This window comes from Silurus meridionalis, chromosome 13 (assembly GCF_014805685.1).
Source record: "Silurus meridionalis isolate SWU-2019-XX chromosome 13, ASM1480568v1, whole genome shotgun sequence".
Taxonomy (NCBI): Eukaryota; Metazoa; Chordata; class Actinopteri; order Siluriformes; family Siluridae; genus Silurus; species Silurus meridionalis.
This window is the reverse complement of record NC_060896.1, coordinates 17,983,288-18,003,442: the sequence shown is the minus strand read 5'-3', so window position 1 is coordinate 18,003,442 and position 20,155 is coordinate 17,983,288. Positions and strand designations below refer to the sequence as shown.

Below are 20,155 nucleotides of genomic sequence, written 5' to 3'. Positions count from 1 at the left end.
AATTCTAGCATCTGTAGTATTTAGGTGACAGTATATTTTATCTTGGCCATAAACCTATAAATAATGCTCCGCTACATCATTTATACTCTATATACAGATTTACCCGGTCATGTATGTGCAATGAGCACTAATAACCTCTCCGGTTGCCATAGCACCGAACCAAACAGACGACGTTTTTGACAGTTTGACTTGTTCCAGCCCTCACTAAACAGAAGATAACCCTCATCCACGCTGTATGACCAAATGTTTTCAACTTCTCCGCTAAGGAAGTAATTGTAGGCATCTGGAGTACAGTAAGTTTTTACTGCTTCTCTCGTGTAGACGCACTCAGTCTCAACCAGACACGTCTGGATATAGTACTTCAGTTTAGCGTTTAATGTTCTGAGTAAAAAGCTGTTGCCTCACTGTCTGATTTAAGGGGTCCGGTAAATCCACGTTATCATCTATTTTTAGCTTTTATAAATATCTTAACTGTTCTGTTTTAGCTAGACGTACGTGTTATTAAGTTATAACAGGTGGTGTTTAAAAATGGCGCCACCAGAACGCTTCAGGGCCAGACATGCGCAGTGTCATCACAATCATGTTGACAATGAACTTTCCTAAACACTGCCACATCATTTGTATAGAGCTTTTTAAGGAAGTAAACAATAACAAACTCATTGTGACGACATTGCGCATGCCCACAAACTGGTCATATATATAATTCATTCTTCTCTGCCAGAAGATATGCGAATGTTTATTTAAAAAGGAGTGCAGGTCTTTTTGATTCATCAAAAGATGTCAGAATGGACATTCAGTAAATAGTTCTTGTTAGGCATGTTAGTCATGTGCTGCACTTAAATTTAATCTTTTCTGTCTACTGCAAGAAAACATGAGGAATATTATATGACATTCGAAATTTCTTGGAATATATGTAATATGTAATTTTTAATTCCCTGGTGTTCAGTCCACCATCGTTGAATATGGCGCACGAGTCTGCTGTGTTTTGTGGCTGGTAAGTAACCATCATTGAGGCCTGTATCAGAGGACAGGGGCAGAAAACTTTTGCAATACATTGCAAGACAGATATAAGTGATATTGAGCCATGACCACGACTATTATAAGGACAGATCGAATGTAAATACGCGTTAGATAGTGTTACATGTTAAATTCACCCAGCCGGAAGGTGCGGGTCCAAGAATGTAGTCTCTGAACTGCGCCGGAAATCAGTCTCTAACTGTTCACATAAAGTAATAAATGGCCGGTAGCTGGTGCATCATATCTGGACTTTGCTCGACCGTGCTTCCGTTATTCCGTGGGGGACAAAGTTAGATGAGATTTTCAGGAAACCTTCTCCAAATGTATGTTTTCGAACTTTCCCCGGAAGTTTATAACTGTCCTAAGAATAGAGTCCTATAGCGAATTGTATTAAAAGCCCAAAAGGAACACATCTAACTAGATTTATTTCACATTTGTATGTTTAAAAACCTGAACACTGAAATTTCGTAACATTTGACTTTTTTTTAAACACCGACCCGTAAAATGCATTCTATTGGCCAATTCTTGTGCTTCCGTAGTTCACATCGGGTGGAAACAACACCCGGGAACGATTGTTCCACCCTTTACTCAAAGCACAGACGGTATAAAATCTGGTTCCGTTATCATATATGTATGGATTAAAACACTAACATTTCTGACAGTCTGTTAGTCAAATAATCACTATATAAAAATGTTGTTGAACACTGTTCTAGACTGAGCAAAACATTTTGGATCACTGAATTGAAAAATCAACAGAATTGTCTATAGTAATAAAAATAATTAGGTTAAAAACTTTTACTTCAACATTGAAAAGTAATAGTTAGTATTGTTATCAGACCATAAAACATTTTGCCATGTGGTTTGGGGTGACTTTGGCACTGAATATTTTGTCTGAATTTGTCTTTCTGTCAGCTCACTTCAGTCTGGATATTCACTGATGACCTCTCTGAACGCATTTCTGTCTGCTAACTGGATGTTTTTCTTTAATTCAGAGAAAATTCTTGAGACCTTTGTGCATTAAAATCCCTGTAGATCAGCAGGTATAGAAATACTCCATCAAGACCTTTTGACACCAATAACCATGCCATGAGCAAAATCGCTGAAATCCTATAATATAAATCTGCTGGCCTGTATCTGCATCATTTTATGCATTGCACTGCTGGCACCTGATTGGCTGATTTACATATAAGCATGAACGATGATAGCTGTAAAGGTGTTTCTAATAAAGAGTTAGGTGAGTACATATGGGTAAGGATGTACTTAAGTCTGTGCAAGTACGTGATGAACGTGTGATTAGAACCAGCACACTTGAAGCAGTAATAAGCACAACACATCTTTTTGACTTCTAAAGAGAAGCTTTGTCAAAAGTAAGAAATGTGTCCATTGAACAGATTTGTTCTTTGTTTTGAAGTGGTGCCTGGGACAGAGATCATGAAGTGGCCATATGTGAATCACATGTGATGTGTATCTCACAAATAGTGATGAATGGGCTCTGCTACCGTTATTTTAATTGGAAAGAACCTGGGCATTCAAAGATAATTGTGGTAGATGTAGAAATTATTGGAAAGAAGAAAAAAAAAAAAAAAACATGGACATTACACAGATAGCAGATGAAGGTTTTTAAAGATTGTGTATAGACACCATGCAGTGTTGCACACAGCATGCAGAAAACTAAAGCAGCAGTGGTGTGGGAGAGCAGAGCAGCTCTACTGAGTACCAGGTGTAGCTGACAGCTCCAGTAGCAGGCGCAGGCTGATCTTTAGGATTTGTAATGTCTAAACCTAAAAGTAAAAGTGAAAACGCTTTTGCACATGTCGGATGTGCAATTCTTCTTTATCACTAACTCCTACATGCCGTTTATACTCCCAGCAGTCATGCTTTATTAAACGAGTCGCTGTTGCGCCATTTTAGGCAGCTTGTTGAACAGGAACTGACGTGTCTGGGACTAGGTGAGTACATTTTCCGGCCTTAAGGAAATATCCAGCTTGAAATATCGGAAAGTTGGAAGGTAGGAGCCTTTATTTCCTAATAATTTTTAGTAAACTAAAGACTTCTTGGCACCGCTTTTCGCTTTGGCTTCGTGCGTTTCTTTGAAAGGGGGATAAAAAAAAAAAACAATGTGAAAACATTGCACAAACCGAATGGAAAGTATGTCTGCAAGTTTTGTTTTGTTTGCTTTTTAGGTCCGAATGTTTTTAAACTCGGATTAGATCCCCGTGTTCAGATGAAAATTGAAACTACTTTGTTGTATTGTGTTACGCTTAGATTAGCGTTTAGATGTTTGTTGGCCGGCGGAGGCGCATTCACAAGAACTTTCTCACTATCACAATTGTTTTTTTTTATTGTTAGTTCGTTTAATGATATTTATAATGTGTGTGTGTGTGTGTGTGTGTATATATATATATATATATATATATATATATATATATATATATATATATATATATACCCGATCATAGAAGTGTCAAATGTTTCTCTCATAAATGGAGGAAAATAAAATAATTGGACTTTGAGTCACAGGTGGGGAAACAACCGGTGTATTAGAAACTAACAGTAGAGTTTAGTTATAGCGCAACTTTATTTGCCTGTTGCACTGTTACAGTAAACTGTTGCCATGACAGGAGGCCTTCCGCTTAATAATGCCAAGGATCAGAGCTCAAAAGAACAAAGACACATTCCTTCTTATGGTTGTGTGTGTGTGTGTGTGTGTGTGTGTGTGGGGAATGACAAAGTTTTGCATTCTAAACTTCTCTGTACAGTCTGTATATAGAGAATTAACTCTATAGAAGGTATTAAGTGCTGGTGCTGCAAGTGTGATTAGTTCTTTAAAAATATAACACTCCAGGAGCATCAGGATCCTTTAACCCAAATGTATAAGTTTTACAGTTATCACAACAAGCCATGCTTTATCTAGAGCAGAGATTCCCAAATATTTACATATGACAAGCCAAAAATCTTACTTGAATAAGGGCCAAAAATAAACATTGCATTATACCAAACGATATATTACAATTCAATTTGCCATGGTTCCTCTCATTTATGTTCAATCTTGAAAAACAAATCTATATAAATAGAAAACATGACTGAAATCTGCTTAAAAAATGCTGTTTTATTTTCAACTTCTAGTACAATGAGAAACAATCCAATTTATTGTACATTAGAATTCATTCAGCTAATCAGTAACTGATGCTGGTCCTTATTTTTCCAAGATTTCTTCCCAAACAAATTTGGTGGGCCAAATAAAAGGTCACCACGGGCCAACTTTGGGCTTCTAGGCTCTGTCGTTCAGGTAACACTGACATAAAATAATAATAAAATATTAGTTTGTTCTTTTAAATGAATAAGTCAAGACGAACAACCATGCCATTTTTAGACATGCATCTCATCATGTACAACAAACTACAGGCTTTGCCTGAAACTGTGCTAAATATGTCAGTATATTGAGGGTCATAACATGTAGTAAAGACCTTTATGTAAAGCTTTTGTTAGCAATAACACAATTACACAAATCCCATATTTGATTAGAGGAACTAACTTGTACTGCAGAAGTTCCATGACATTTAATGTAGCAATCAATTCTTTCTTTCGGCTTCTCCCGTTAGAAGTTGCCACAGCGGACCAGCCGCATGTTTGATTTGGCACATGTTTTTACGCTGGATGCCCTTCCTAACGAACCCTCCCCATTTATCCGGGCTTGGGACCGGCACTAAGGCTTGTGCAACCCTAATGGCTGGGGTTGGTTCCCTAGCCATCAATAGATAATCTAAATTGCCCTCATAGGTTTGTGTGGGTATACATACATGGTGCCCTGTAATAGACTGTCATACCATCCAGGGTGAATTTCCACCTTGAGCCCAGTCTCATTCAGGATAGACGATAAATGAAAGAAAATTGTGCAAAATGTATGGAGGTGCTTTGATGTGGGAACAAAGCACCTTATATTTGTTAGTGTCTACTTCCTTCTTTTGTTTGCTACAGTGATTTAAATTGTAGCAGTTACCTTGTATTACTCAGAAGGTTTTATTAAACAATTGACAGACTAAATCCTATTACAGACTAAATCCTCTTTTTACAATTGATGTCCAGTTTCCTCTCCCCACTCACATGTTTAGATACTGATGCACCTAAGATGGTTATTACTGTGTACTGATCTACAGAACTGTGTTAGAAGAAAGAGCTGCTGACTTTTTCAATCACTGCTGGGTGAATCATTGGGTAAATAATGAAACCTGCTTAACCATTTCATAGCATTGTTTTAATGTAATCAAGCAGTCATGCTGCCAAATAGTCCAGGTATTTTTCTTTCCAAGCTGTTGCCCCTATCTATAAAGTTTTTAATTGTACTAATTCCTGTTTTTTGCTACTCTTGGTACATAATTGGCAAGCTCTGACTCGCTTTCTGTAAGTCTGTTGATCTGTACTGTGGAAATCTTGAGTGGCACAACCTGCTTGCTTTTCTTATCTTCTGGTCTGCTTTGCTCCTGGTTGGTTAGTGAGTGATAAGGAGGGGGATGCCCATTCTGTTGTACTTTCTTAAATAATACAGCACATGCCCTCACAATCTGGCAGACCTTTTCCGCTTTGATAGGCTATAGCAGTCTTTGAAATGAAGCAGTCTCCCACCTGTTGGATCTAGACAGCACCATCACTCATTAAGCCGGTGATGATTCAAAGCGATGGTTTGAATGAAATTATGACCTGGTGCCTTTTTAGTAACAGATGCCTTCATTTGCTCCGATTACATTTGGGAAACCAGATCTTGCTGCTTTTTGTCGTTACCTGTTTTACTCACTGTGTAAGGAACACTGATATACAGGCTTGTTAATTATACCTACCAATATAGCAGACATTATGGTGGTTAATAATGACTAGGGTATCTCCGACATCATTTAAGAGTTGTTCAACCTGTCGACAGGCGCTGCATTTTGGTATCTTTAAATCTCAAAAATAACTTTTATTGGCTTATTAACCAGTTGTCATGGTAATTAAATAATTGTGGTTTGTAAAAAATATGTTCTTGCATTTTCCTGTATTTTTTTGTTGTGTTCTACAAAGAGACTATATATGAATAATTGTCATATCATTGCTGAAACAACATATCTATTAATCCTTCTACAGACTTTTCACATGGTCCACTAATATGTCACTTTTTGAAATGTATATCTCTATCTGTCAGTATGTTCTGTCAGTTATATTCATGCGTGTGTTTCTGTGTTTATCTTCTTGTAGGCATTATCTCCAGTAGGAATCTGCTTTTTTTTTAATTGACTATCCTTGTTCATGGCAAGGCGAAGTTACAATGGACCAGATGTCCAGTGGCAATGGCTATGAGCTGGACAATTTGGCCACTTTTACAGTGGCTCGCCCAAAGGGACCAGTGGGGAAGGACGAGGCTTTGCGCATGGAGGTAGACGCATTGGATAAAATGCAACATGGACGGAGAAACAAAATCCAAGCCCATGCATTACATATGAAAGCTCGTCCTAATGCACAAGTATCTGTAACATCGCTCAACCAGCGGGAGAAAGACCTCATTGTCTTTGCAGATTCCGAACCCAATAAGGAGACAGAGAAAGACTCATTTTCAGACATTAATTTAGAAACATTGACCGATAAGGAGCTGGAGAAGCTGCTTTTGGATGATAACTTTGGCAAGTCCTCATCTCTGTTGCGACGCAACCTTAGTGCATCGAACATGGGTGGCCAAGCTTTCAATCAAAATCCTTTACACTGGACATCCACTTCAAAATCCACTATACCCACCCTGACTCACCTGCAGGGCTCAGTTTTTCCTTTCCAGTCTCTTCACCTCTCTGCCCAACAGAGCCCTTTTCTTCCTTTTGGGTCAGTCCAGCCAGTCACTCCTCAGGTTTTTCATCAGCCAGTCATCAGCCCAGAAATGGCTAAGCTCTTTGACAAGATTGCTAGCACTTCGGAGTACGTGAAGAATGGCCGGTCTTCCATTGTGGCTGAAAGTTCTGTTAGCGTCAAGTCTCTGGAACCCGTACTCCACTCTACTGATCCTCCTAACATAAGCCGCTTCGACTGGCTAGATCTGGACCCTCTCAACAAGCGCAGAGTGGAGGTAGAGGAGATTCCTGGGGCACTATGTGGACCTTTGATAGTGGAGTCTGTGCCTGCTAGTGACCCCTGGGATGCAGTGTTGCAAGAGGAGACAGAGGTCACAAAGAGCAACAGTTCTGATTCTCAGAAACAAGACAAGTGCACTGTATCTTCTCCAACCAGAAGGGCCTCTACAGGAATGGCAATTACCAAGAACCACGTGCCTGCAACCTTCCTACGCAGCCAGAGTAAAGTATGAGAACCAGTCTAACTAATAAGTTCTATGTAGCATCAATATAAAAATAAGGATAAACATTGGACATATGGTTTTAAAAGTGCTACAGATATAATTGTCAAATTTAGATAAATATATTAACATAATTCCTGAGAAGGAGTGAGCATTCCAAAAGAAAGCTTGTAGAACAAAGCATACAAATGCTAATCTTTTGCATGGCACATCTGGAATAAATTGTGATTAATTTATAATCATTCTATGTCAGTTCAGATTGGACTGCTGCTGCAATCCAATTTGAATTGAACTGCAGTTTAACCATATTTTTGGCATTTATTTGTTGATTAAGACAAAGAAAAGATGCTTATTGACCCTACTCATTTAATACACACACGTTTTTGTTTTATTTATTGTATTTAATTGGTCCTGTAAATGTCTGCGGTGTGAACAACCGATAGAATTCTAGACAAAATTCAAGAGAATTTACACTATTTGCACTAAAGTTTGACACATTAACATTGGCTCACTATTAGAATCAAGAAATATATTACAAGTTTTCAACGCCAATAAATTGTCATATTTAATCTGCCCTTTTTAAGGACTAATCCAAGGATTCATAAAAGGTTCATCAAGCATAGTTTACGGTTTGAAATAGAGAGCATATGCAGTATACTGAAGCTAAAAACATTTGAACTCAATTTAAAAATACATAAATACATGCACATTGCTGGTATTTGTTGGTTTTATAGCTGCAACTAATGATTATTTTGATAATTGATTAATCAGATAAAAATAAATTAATTTAGCCGTTTTGCTTATAATAGCTATATAGAACCCTTATTCAGGGTATTTATGTCTAAAAGTGTACTGCAAAAATGCATCTTGACATTTCAAAGTGTATAGTGGCTGCTGGTGGAGCAGTTTATGGGGGATTTCTGCTTTGAACAAATGCAGTCATGCTGGGTTGTTTCTTTGTTTAAAAAAATAAATAAATACGCATTTCAGTCAGCAAGATGTAAATTGTGTAAATTGAATCGTGTGAATAAAAAGATAATCGTTTACTGCTACTGTTATTTTTCAGGTCCAGTGGGACTGCCTTTAAGTTACAAACAGTTTACACAATAGCACTACATTAAACTCTACCATTTTTACCGGATGAGGATTATACAGTTTTTTGCTTACCGTGCTGATGTTTTGCCTTCATCCTGTTTTTTTCCCCCTGCCGGTGCTTGACCCTGTACTCTTCCCCGTTTTCAAGTGGCTGTGTTTTTCTTGCCATATTTTCTTGCTATAACCCATAACTCGAGCAGCCCAACTAATTTATAACGGCATTCGTTTACAACTAAATTCATTATCAATTTTAGCGATTAGTTGTTGCATCCCTAGATGATATTCCCTTTCTTTCCCCAATTTTTCTTATTAAATTTGGCTGGCGAAATCCCACCCATCATACGACGGCTACCAATTGAGATGTGGAACATTGATGCTTGCTTCCTCTGAGAATGTAGAACTTTTAACTACTACCGAAAAAATGTTTGCTCATGCTGTGTCATAGAGCAGTTCAACACACAGAGAAGAGTGTGTAAAATCACAAGATCAAAAAGCACTTTACTCAAAGAGAACTCGTAGAATTCAGTCGGATATGTGGGTGCCCTTGCTTAGATATAGTTTTAGTTCAGTCCACATTTTTAAGTGGTTCAGGCCAGGCCTGTGTGATTGCAACAAAACCTTACAATTGTTTTCTTAAAGCCATATTGTTAACTTTAGAGATATGATTACTGCCCTGGTCTTTTCAATGTTCAGGCTCCTGTCTTCAATAGGACATGCTCAGGTCGGTCATAATATCCTTTAATATCCTGACTCAAGATATTATAGAAGATAGCTTTTGGGTATCACATTGGATTTTCCACTAAAACTTGCAAAAGTGATGCCCTTGCACACTTCATTCCAATGGCTAGAGGAGGTCATTAGTTTATTAACATTTCTTTTATTAATGAAGGAAAACGTGGTCAAGTTGTCTTAAGAATTAGTTGATTGTTGAGGCAAAGAATTGCCACCTTTACGATGACTATTTATGATGGCTACTTGGTGCCACTCTTAAGTCCACCAAGACTTGATGTGACATGGTATGTTTATGCTGAGTTGAGTGAACACTGATTTTGGAAATCCATGAAAGTTTACACTTGTGTAGAGACAGAAGATGCTATGGCAAAATCAGAGAAGAAGAAGAAGGAATATATTGAATATATTTGTGTGTCCCAGGTTGTTAGGAAGTTTGGGTCAAAACGCAGGGTCTTGTTTAAGGACCCAACAGTGGCAACTTGTTGGTATTGGGGCTGTTACCCCCAGCCTATAGGAAGATGGCTTCTGGGGCACTTGTATTGGATGTTTAGGGGAAATGAGACTGAGCAGGGGGTATTGGGGGGACGACTGACATCTTGACTTGGGATTGCTGTCAAATGCTGATCTACCATTTGATGCAGGGATAAAGGCAGCTGACACTGAACTCGGTCAATCATTACTGTCCTGATTTTCTGCCACTACTTTTTTAGAATGGAAGCTCTACAGCTACTGTGCAGACATGATGGTGCAGCCAGCCTCACAGAGTTCCGGGGGGGCACTTGAAAAAACACCAACAGATAGTCAGTGGAGATCATCTTGGTGAGCATTAACTGTAGGGTTGTGCTAGAGGACACTTCTTCCACAGCTGGACAGCTTCTTGAGTGGCCAGCTTTAGGTCTACATTTGTGTCAGGGCTTTGAATCACTGCTGCTCTTTAACATTTGAGAAATGCTTCGTGTTGATCTTTGTCGATCTTTGAATCTTTCTCTGGTGTTGGACTTTAGGATCACATAGTGGGTAGGCTTACATGTGTGTGTGTTGCATGTCAGTTTGACCATTCAATATCTGGTTAAGGCCATCACTAAAAATGCAAAAAAAAAAAGAAAAATCACTTCAGAAATAAAAGTGCTGAACAAATAAGAGTTGAATAGTGATATTTACAGTTGTGTGAAATTGAAGCGAAAGATTGACAACTTCAAGTCAAGTAGCTTTTATTGTCATTTCAACCATATATAGCTGACGCATTACCCAGTGAAATGAAACAACGTTCCTCCTGAACCCTGGTGCTACATACAACAATCACAGAAAATAATGCTTTTTACCACTTTAACATTTTTTTTTTATTATTTTAATACTTTTTATTGTTGTTCCAATAAAAACATGGAACAACAGGGGAAAATGTGCAACATATGTGAAGAATATCTTGGTTGAGAATATTTTAAATCAAATTTAGTTGTATCTCATCTTACGAAATGTTGAAGAAAGGTTTTTATTAAAGTACTTTTTGAATTCTGCATTTGGATGAATTGTAATCAGATTTTGTTATTGTTAAATAAATGTTTTTTATTTTTATTAATTATTAAAAATAATATAGAAATCATTAGAAAATCCCCTGCCCCGTGCACCCCAACCAATTCTGTGTAATATTGACTAGAGCTACCCTTTCCCCTAACCCTCTTCATGTGTGTGTTTACAGATCACTAATGAAAGTGGGAATGTGCTTCCGAAGAGTGTTATTTTGCAAGAAAACTGGGGCCAGAATTTAGAAGTCTTAGCATTCTGTGAAGACATTGCAAAGTAAGTCATTCAAAGTGGAAGTTCTGTGTTTATGATGTCTGTGAACTTTATACCCATTTCTTTTTTGGAAGCCAAATGTGTATGGTTTGGCTTTCGAGGTGTCATGAGTCTTACCATGTCACTAAAATCATTCAATGTTTGTTAAATCAAAGCATTTGAATGCAGACAGTCAATGCCAATGACTATGCATTTTTCTGTTCTCTTTACAGACTAAAATCAAAATTTGCATATGATGATCATTCTACCAATCCTGGGTATGTTTTGAGCCCAGTGATCTCTCACAAGGAGGTAGGGGGAGACAATAATAGCAGTGTGAAAGTTTCCATTGAAATTTTGGACTCCCAACAGCCTTTGACCTTCACCTGTGATGGTAAAATATATTCTATTTGTGTTTAAACTTTGACCTCTATTTCATTTGATTACATATTATGAAATTTTTAGCAATACTATATTAACATGTTGGTTTACAGTGTTAGCAATACCATGTTTTCATTCAATTATTTATAGTAATATCACTTGTGGGTTCCTAAAACTGTGAGTGAATGGAGAGAATTTCTTTCCTCTGATAAATTTCTATATGAATGAGTTACTATTGAGAACTATGCTGCCATCAAGTACTTCTTGCATGTGGGTCTTAGTTTGGTTGCTATCTACATGACATGGTGTGTGTTTTGGAATATCTTGTACAGAGAATAATGGTTTTCCTGGTCTTGGGGCTGCTGTACACATACCTACAAATCAGTTTTTTAAAGCTAATTATAATTTGAGCAGACCATCCATCTGCACATGGTAAACCTCTAACAGATCATAAAGGTTTATGTAGTGACCAGTTCATTTTGCTGATGTATTTTTCACTGTACTCCATAAGTTTCTTACATTTATGATTTGCTTAATTGCCCAAAGTCCAAAATCTGTAGCTACCAACCAGCACTGTTGCTGTTCAGAAAAATTTTCCTGGTGATTTTACAGTTCCCAGCACCTTGAATGCCCCAAGGCACAAAACTGGTTTTAGCTTAGCAGGTTTTTAAGGGCCAGATTTTCAGAGAACTGAGAACAAGCCAGGAAGCTGCACAGGAACTGTAATAGAAATGCAGCAACCGAGAGCAAGAATGTGGGAAACTCTCCCTCCCTCCTTCTCTCACTTGACTGGAGCCACCGTTAATCCCTTGATCAGTACCTGTTTGGATTGGAGATGTAAGCAAAAATACAATGCAAGTAAAAAAAACAGCATCTGAATTGGGAAACGCAATCTAGAAATTATGTAAATCTTACGTATTTAAATATTTCTACATTGATGGACATGCTTAGTGCTTTTTGGACCATTAAGTAAAATAAATGCTTTGAGTCAAATCACTGGAAATGTGTACTCCAATGATTGTTGCAGTTCCTCTTTATTTATGTAAATCAATGTGTGTGTGTGTGTGTGTGTGTGTGTGTGTGTGTGTGTGTGTGTGTGTGTGTGATTTTCCTTTGTCTGTCAGAATTTAAGTTCCTTGTTGGGTTTTTTTTGCCATTGAGAGCCAGCTTGTCCATTTGGTGCTGCACCTAATCCTTGTATGACCTTCAATTGTCATTACTGCATACTTGATTATAGTGATGAAATCATAATTATTTAATGGCTATACAAAGAGTGGAGGAGGGCTGAGCACACAGCACTGTGGAACACCAGTGTTCCAAGCTTCACAAAGTGTGTTCTGTCTGTAAATTCTATTGTCCGATTGCCGAGCGAGGTTTTGGTGCTAAGGTGTGTGAGCTTATTTATCAATATGTGGGATCTCAGTGGGTCAGGGCGGAGTTGTGAGCAGTGGTGTTTTCTGTTGACCTGTTAATAGACAGACTGGTAGGGCTAGCATCGAGGGCAGGCAGGTTTTTGATAATGCAGGAAACTGCCTTTAGCCCATAACTGCCAAATGTTTTGAGAGGTTGCTCTTCAACCTCTCAAAATGGCTCACCTGTTAATATGGTCCAGTTCAGAACTTCTATTTTACTAAGAAACAGGCTACTGCACTAGTATTTTTAGATTGTGATAAATTCAGGTAGTTGATCTTCCAATGTGGGTAGAGTACAATACCATAGACGAATATGAAAGCAGAACAACATGCAGAACATTTAAACTCAAAGAGGTCTGCTTTAAATTTTGTTCTGCAGTACATAACCAATGAAGAGCACATGATAAGAGTAAACAATTAAGGATGTTTAAAAAAATAATAATAAAAAATCAGGATTAACAATCCTGCTGAACAAAGTGCTCAAGAAGGGGGACAGTAGACCAGGAGGCATCCATATGTTTTCAATTACATGGAGTTAACAGTGGCTCTTCCAGATTATTGTTGTTCAAACCTTCATAATCTTGAAGTGTAAGCCATGTACTTCTGACCTTTATTCTTCGACTGTGTGGAGCACATGACCATATGTAAAAATATTGGCAAAGATTAACTAGTAACTAGACATCTTATATTTGCAAGCTAAGCTCCTATTTCACCACCACAGATCAATACTGATGATAGTACTGTAAGATATTTAACATGGTGTCAGACTTTTAAACAGCCAAGTGATATCAGGCTAATAATGGATAGCAGTTAGTTAAGAGTAAAGTAACAGTTAGCTAAACATTCATGTTGTGATTTGTGGTACCATAGGAGATGCTGGTATAAGTCTGGTGGTTTTTGGCAAATTTTGCAAATCACCTCCTCTTGTAGGGTGTTACAGCAAATTTATTTAATAAAAAAATGCTAATTACTGTGGCCTCAGCCTTCTGTCCTGCTAACTAATACTTGCTTTCTTTATATAATGGCAGCAATTCAGTATATTTCTTATAGGTCAGCGACGCAATTGCCAGTCTACTTTCATCTGTTGAGTGCTCTAGGATAAATGACCAAATGTGCTTCATGTTTAGTTTAGTATTAGTGAATTGTTTTAGATGTTGTATTTTGGTGTTTATTAATTATTTCTAAGTTAAACAGCGTTTATATGACCATCAAGTCCTTTTCCCTCTGTCTAATTTTCTACCTTTGTAGTGAGTTCACCAGTGGAGCTGTTGATAATTCAGGCGCTGTGCTGGGCCCATGATGACTTAAGCCAAGTGGACATCAGCAGCTATGTCCTGAAGGTTTGTGGCCAGGAACAGGTCCTACAAAAGTAAGTCATTGTTTCTTTGCTAATGGCTCTTGGTGAATTTAAAAGCACCTGCTTTTGGCAGCCCTGGGGAAAAAAATATTATAAGAATTAGCAGATCTCCTAGTTATTTATGTTGAGAATCATGTGACCTTTTGAATAATCTGCTCCCATGTTACTAGGGGAGATTGGGGAGAAAGGAGGTGGTTAGTTGGGGCATGGGGTGGTCTAAGGAACATTCTGTCCAAATTTAGACCAAGTGCTCCCACTGTTTTAGTGCCATTTTTGGGTCCAAGTTGGACCTAATATGGAAGTTTGTTGGTCATTTGATGAACTTTTTTTAGACTGTGTTGAAATGTAAAATGTGTGTTATCTGGATTCCCTGGGTTGATATAAGAACACAATCTAGATTACATTTTCTGGTATTTTGAATTTGAAAAACAAACAAAAACCCACTAAAATCATGTGTTAAAGAAGGGCTGTAGAACATTCATAATGTCTTTTGTGAGAAATAAGGGGATTCATTTACATCTACGCTGTTTGTAACATCCTATTTGAATCATAAGAGAAATAAAAAATAAATCAACACAAAATGGTTATGGATGCTATAGGTTTATTTTGCCATTGATTTAAGAATCATGCTCTTTTTTTCTCCCTTAGTAAACACAGTCTGGGCAGCCACGAGTATGTGCAGAATTGCAGGAAATGGGAGACTGAAATAAAGCTGCAACTCCTTACTCACAGCACCATGAAGAGAGACCTCGCCCGAACAGTAATATCACTTTATGATAACACTTTATAGTTGTATTCTCATGGTGAACCACTTCAAGTGAGCAGACCTGATCACCTCTAATGCTTTTCTTCATTAACTAGAGAGAAAATCAAATTTACTTATGTTTTTGAGCTGTATACGACATTTAGTTGTGTATTTGACACTTTGAAATCAATTCCGGTATTTGCGCTTTAAACCTCAACCAATTATGCCTTTTGCCCATTGATGGAACATGTGTTGGCTGTGTAAAAGATATCAGATTTATTCTGTATTTTTCCACTTCTGTATTAATCCACTAGCTGTCTAGGTAGTGTCAGCCAACTTGCATGTCTCGGGGTTTTGATACAATTAATAATTGTTATTTCAACAGAATGAACCTTAAACCATTGTTCTAAATTACCGTAATTTCCGGACTATAAAGCGCACCCATATATAAGACACTGAATTTTACAAATACTTTTATTTTTAACATAAATAAGCCGCACCTGTCCATAAGCCGCAGGTGTCTACACTAATGTACTTTACACAGGCTTTAACGAAAGACACGTTACACCCGGTGTAACGGGTGAAATATGTTGCGCTTCCTTTAGGAGCATATCGGTATTTTGGGAATAGCATGGCACTGCATTTTTCCGCTGTTACTGCGTGTGTGCAAGACAAAGATTATGTCCTTATTATTTTCTGATGCTCATTTCCAAGTTTCTTTGACTAACCCGTAACGCTGTTGCCAAGAAAAAAAAAAAAAAGCACGAGTTTTGGAAACCTGTCTGTGCTTATATGATTTCTGTTGTAACTGGAGTTAGCCAGACCCAGACTCAAGACTCAACGCGTTACAACGGCTTGTATATAAACAGTAGCCGACCAGGAAAGTCATTGTTCACTGTCTTCCTCCTTCCTTTCACAACTATTTCTTTCTTTTGGCATCGTTGTGCGTAAAAAAAAAAAAATTTTTCTCCCGATGCCGTGCAGCTCAGAACACAGATGAGGTGCGTTTTTTTTTTTTTTTTTCTTTTTTTTTTTTTCTTCATTGATCTACTGTAATGGGGTCCTCAAGTCTCCACCATGGAAGAACTTTGGCCTGTAGTTGGATATTTTGGCATATAATTAACAAATCTCCATATATTTCGATTCATTCTTGATCATACATGACATCATAATGCATTCCAAACCATTTTATGGTGAATGGTGTGCAGTGAAAGATTGTAGATATTCAGTTATGCTTACTTTATTATTAGTAATAAGTAATGTAACATATCATTTGCAATGTACATAATCAACTAGATTGTCAAACACATTTCCACTTCTCTAATGAATTAAGTGTTAAAGGACTGAGAAGTGATGTTATAAAATCTTGGTTTGATCTTCAAATTTGTTTTTGATTTCAGAAAGATGACGATACCTCACCAATTGACTTGGAGAAATACCTTGGTGATATCGAGATGCCGTTTAAGAAAACAGTCACAAGGTAAGAAAGTGTGTTTCCTTATCTTTAGTGCTGATCAGTGCTACAGTCACAAAACATGTTGGAATTTGCTTAACGTGTCATGCATTCTTTTTTAACATCATTTTCTTATCTAGAGAGAACATCGCTGAACGTTTAGAGGAATATGACAAGCAAGTCAACATCTGCCTTCAGAATGAGGTGCAAGAGAAAGTAGTGCATCTTAGTAAATTTTAACAAGATGATGAATTTCAGGAGACTAAATGTATCTGTCTCATTAGAGCACACGGTACAAAGCAGTGGACCGAGTAATCCAAGTGGTTAAAACTTTGTGTTATTTGCTGGATGAGGTGGAAACACCAGCCATAACTGATGCTGTGCGAAAACTGAAGCATTCGGTCAACCTTTCTAAAACCTGCTCATCAGAGGTCAGAGCATCTGAATTTGATTTTCTTTGCATAAGGTGTTGACACACTTTTATGTGTGAATAATAATTTAATTTATTTCAACTTCTCGTTAATAGGGTAATGGCAGGTCAGGAATTTCAACTAACGGTAAGCACAGCTCTGTTTTGATTAACTTATTTGCATTGTTCTCTTTATTATTATTGAGTGTAGAAATATATTTTGTCTTCTTGGTGTAGTACACCATTAAGTGGCCCATATTTACTGCTTTTGTTCTGCAGTCCCTTATATTGAGAGATATACTAAATGTTCATTCTATTAAGGGACCAGTATATCATTGTTTATAGGTCATGCAAGTGCAGTGGAGGAGCACCTAACGGCCCTTACAAATGCAGTGTATGATTTGGTCAAGATCTACCTCAGCTCATTCTGCCTGGCCTTGCCTGTTCATGCGGACGAAGATCATCCAGAAAAGCAGAGGGACAGCATAGAGGTGTCAGGCATCACTGACTATGTACACGTCATGCTTTTTGCCCTACATGGAATTTCTACCGCATGGGTTAGCAGGTAACTGTTCAAATCTGCTTAATATTATTTTAATTTTATTTTTAAAAGAAAGTATGATTCATCAGATGAGGTAACCTTCTAATGCTCTATGGTCCACTTCTGATGCTCATGTGCCCATCGTGGGCACTTTCGTTGGTAGACAGGGGCCAGCATGGCCATCCTAATTTGGTTGTTATTATTCTCACGCCGATCCTTTTGCTTGTGCATTTTTGCTGCTTTCAATTGTTCATTTGCTGCCCATTATGTCCCACCCCTTAATCTTCCATTTCTTCCTGATGCTAAGCTGATTACAATGGCCAAGTTTTTGCTCTGCTACTACAGAGACCATTTATATCCACATCCTGAAAATTGAGCTATTACTTCAAAAGAATTACTGGATGGTTACGCAAGCACTAAACCGCCAAACTGTATTTTAGGCCCGCAGTTGCGGATACTTATATATAGACTCATGCAAACAACTAACAATGAACTTTACTACTAGTGCCCATTTCCAGTCTACCTGACATGCGATTTATATGTGCACTTACTGATACACAGTACATACCTGTTTAATTGGGAGAGGCCTGCATAGTGTCACATAGTTTCATAATTTTCCTTTATTTTATATTTCTTGTATCTTGCTGGTCTGTCTTTGTACATATTTAGAAATGTCATTTTTCCATTTACTGTTTCTGTAGTTATGAAAAGTTCTACATAATGTGTTCTTTGATGCACAATGGTGGGAATCTTTTGAAGCCCATCAAGTCCAAGAAAGTTGGGATATACAAGAGCTTCTTCTATCACATCAAATGGGATGAAATGTGAGTGGTGATTTTCTTTTCTTTTTTTTTCCTGTTCTAAATGCAGGAATGCAACAATTTATAAGTTCAGTACTCATATTGGATCTTGTTGCTTTTGTTGTTTAGGATAAACTTTCCCATCTCGGTCTCCTTGTTACCTCTGGAGACTGTTTTGAGCCTGTCTCTCTATGGAGTTCTCAACCCGAATTCTAGCAACTCTCCTGATTCCAACAAACAACACAAGGGTCCAGAACTGTTAGGAAAAGTCACCGTACCTCTCTTTGATTTTAGGCGGTAAGGCATCATTCATTAGAACTGCTTTATTTTGTGTGACTTGTCTAAAATGTTATACAGTTGTGAGTCCTCAGTAAGTTAAGAGCTTAAACTTGATAACCTCCGGTATCATCAAGAACAAAAAGAGATTTTTAATATATAGTAATTTTTCCAAATATGAAAAAAACAGGGGGGAGAAAATAACTCTTTTAGCAGCAAGGTGTTACAGATAAAATTTGCAAGATTATATATATATATATATATATATATATATATATATATATATATATATATATATATATATATATATATATATAGTCATTCAAGAAATGTTACTAATTGAATAAAAGCAGAACTTTGGGCCGTTTTTAATATTCTGGAGCTCTTAGGTCTTGGTAATTAGAGAGGACCCTAGTCATGACCTCAGCGAAACAATTACTACAACAATTTGGAAAGCTTTATAATGTCGTTTCCAGACAATAAAAAATTTGCTGTTTTGCAGTGAGAAAGACTGCTTACATATCGAGAGCCTTTTAGCATTTTCACAGAAGTGGGCAACCCTTTAAATTGAATCCAAGTCAAGTCATATAATGCTCAGAGATATAAAGGAAAAACTAAAAGACTACATCATGTGAGATCTAGGCATAAAGCCCCTTTCTCACCAAAATGGCTATGACTGCACAATTTAGGTTTTCAAAATTGCATCTAAATCAACCACAAAAGTTCTGGAAAAATATTCTTAAGACATATGAGACCAGGGTGGATATAGTCATCATGCACAGTGCCAGATTTAGAGAAAACACTTTTTGTCACTGGTGGTGAAAGTGTGATAAAGACGTTTAGCAGACTAAGGCAATCGTTGGGACAACAATAAACTTCTTGAGGTTAATGTAAGCCCATCTTTGTAGCATCTTGCCAAAATGGGTTCATGCAACGGATCTTTATTTATATTTTAGGGCATTTGCAAAGCTTTTCTATGGTACAATGATGGAAGGTCAATAAAGCGAATCAGTGTTGTACAGGAAAGTGGGACAAAATTTCTTCAAAAAATGTGAAACTGATAAACCCCTATAGAAATGTTTTTTTTTTCCAAATTATTGCTTCTGAAAGTTGTTCTACATTTGACTGAATTAAAGTGTGTCCGTTTGATTGTTTTCTTGATATTAAATTAAATTTAAGTATAAATTTTGGTCAACGGAGGTTATTTAATTTAATTTAAGAAGTAAGTGAGGATGTATGTGTATGTTTGCTTGATTTCTAAATATTTTTATCCATTCTTTGTGCAACATATACGTGACCATGAAAGATTACAGTTAGAGATAGATGTTGAATGAATTGTTCAAATGCAGATATTGACATATTGCAGGGTGTATGCTCAAGGGACTAAGCTGCTGAGTTTGTGGACAGCTCCTACATTTTCCTTGCCTGGAGCTGTAGGAAAGAATAAGAACTCGGAAGAGAGAATCATACTGCAGGTACTTCCCTGTCAATGTTCTTTATAGCATGCTAAAGGAATTAGTGATTTCAAATAGTATTTAAGTACAGAACAGCACAAACATTAAAATAATCGATTAGATTGATTTTTTTGTTCTATAGATAGATTTACCTAGTCTACAAGAGGATGTGCTCTACGTAATTCCCCCAGAGACGCCTTTCCCTGACCTTCAGTCTCTAGAAACGCCTGATCCAGACATCCGAAGGAGGATTGAAAAGCTCTGTGCATTAGCATCATCTTCCAGGTATATACATAGTTAGTTAGGGTGTTGGTACTTTGTGTTTTATTTGACATAATAATATATTATGTAGAATTACGCCCCAAAGGCCAGAGGTGTAAAGAGCCTTATTGTTTCTGTT

At 37.3% G+C, this 20,155-nt stretch overlaps 1 protein-coding gene across 4 annotated transcripts in view; it reads left to right on the top strand.

Moving 5' to 3' along the window:
- The first annotated feature begins 729 nt into the window (after positions 1 to 729).
- pik3c2a (phosphatidylinositol-4-phosphate 3-kinase, catalytic subunit type 2 alpha) overlaps positions 730 to 20,155 on the top strand; it is a 34,243-nt gene continuing 14,817 nt past the window's right edge. Inside the window, exons 1-15 of one of the 4 annotated variants that reach the window (XM_046864221.1) lie at positions 730 to 994; positions 6,247 to 7,333; positions 10,851 to 10,951; positions 11,161 to 11,321; positions 13,969 to 14,089; positions 14,726 to 14,837; positions 16,223 to 16,302; positions 16,416 to 16,479; positions 16,560 to 16,706; positions 16,802 to 16,832; positions 17,030 to 17,249; positions 17,927 to 18,049; positions 18,155 to 18,322; positions 19,668 to 19,776; positions 19,898 to 20,040. In XM_046864221.1, coding sequence (XP_046720177.1) covers positions 6,317 to 7,333; positions 10,851 to 10,951; positions 11,161 to 11,321; positions 13,969 to 14,089; positions 14,726 to 14,837; positions 16,223 to 16,302; positions 16,416 to 16,479; positions 16,560 to 16,706; positions 16,802 to 16,832; positions 17,030 to 17,249; positions 17,927 to 18,049; positions 18,155 to 18,322; positions 19,668 to 19,776; positions 19,898 to 20,040 — 2,597 coding nt within the window. In that variant the 5' untranslated portion in view covers positions 730 to 994; positions 6,247 to 6,316. Of the gene's footprint in view, positions 995 to 2,363; positions 2,385 to 2,727; positions 3,026 to 6,246; positions 7,334 to 10,850; positions 10,952 to 11,160; positions 11,322 to 13,968; positions 14,090 to 14,725; positions 14,838 to 16,222; positions 16,303 to 16,415; positions 16,480 to 16,559; positions 16,707 to 16,801; positions 16,833 to 17,029; positions 17,250 to 17,926; positions 18,050 to 18,154; positions 18,323 to 19,667; positions 19,777 to 19,897; positions 20,041 to 20,155 lie in introns of those variants that run through there. The other 3 variants (XM_046864222.1, XM_046864220.1, XM_046864219.1) reach the window with 3 other exon arrangements.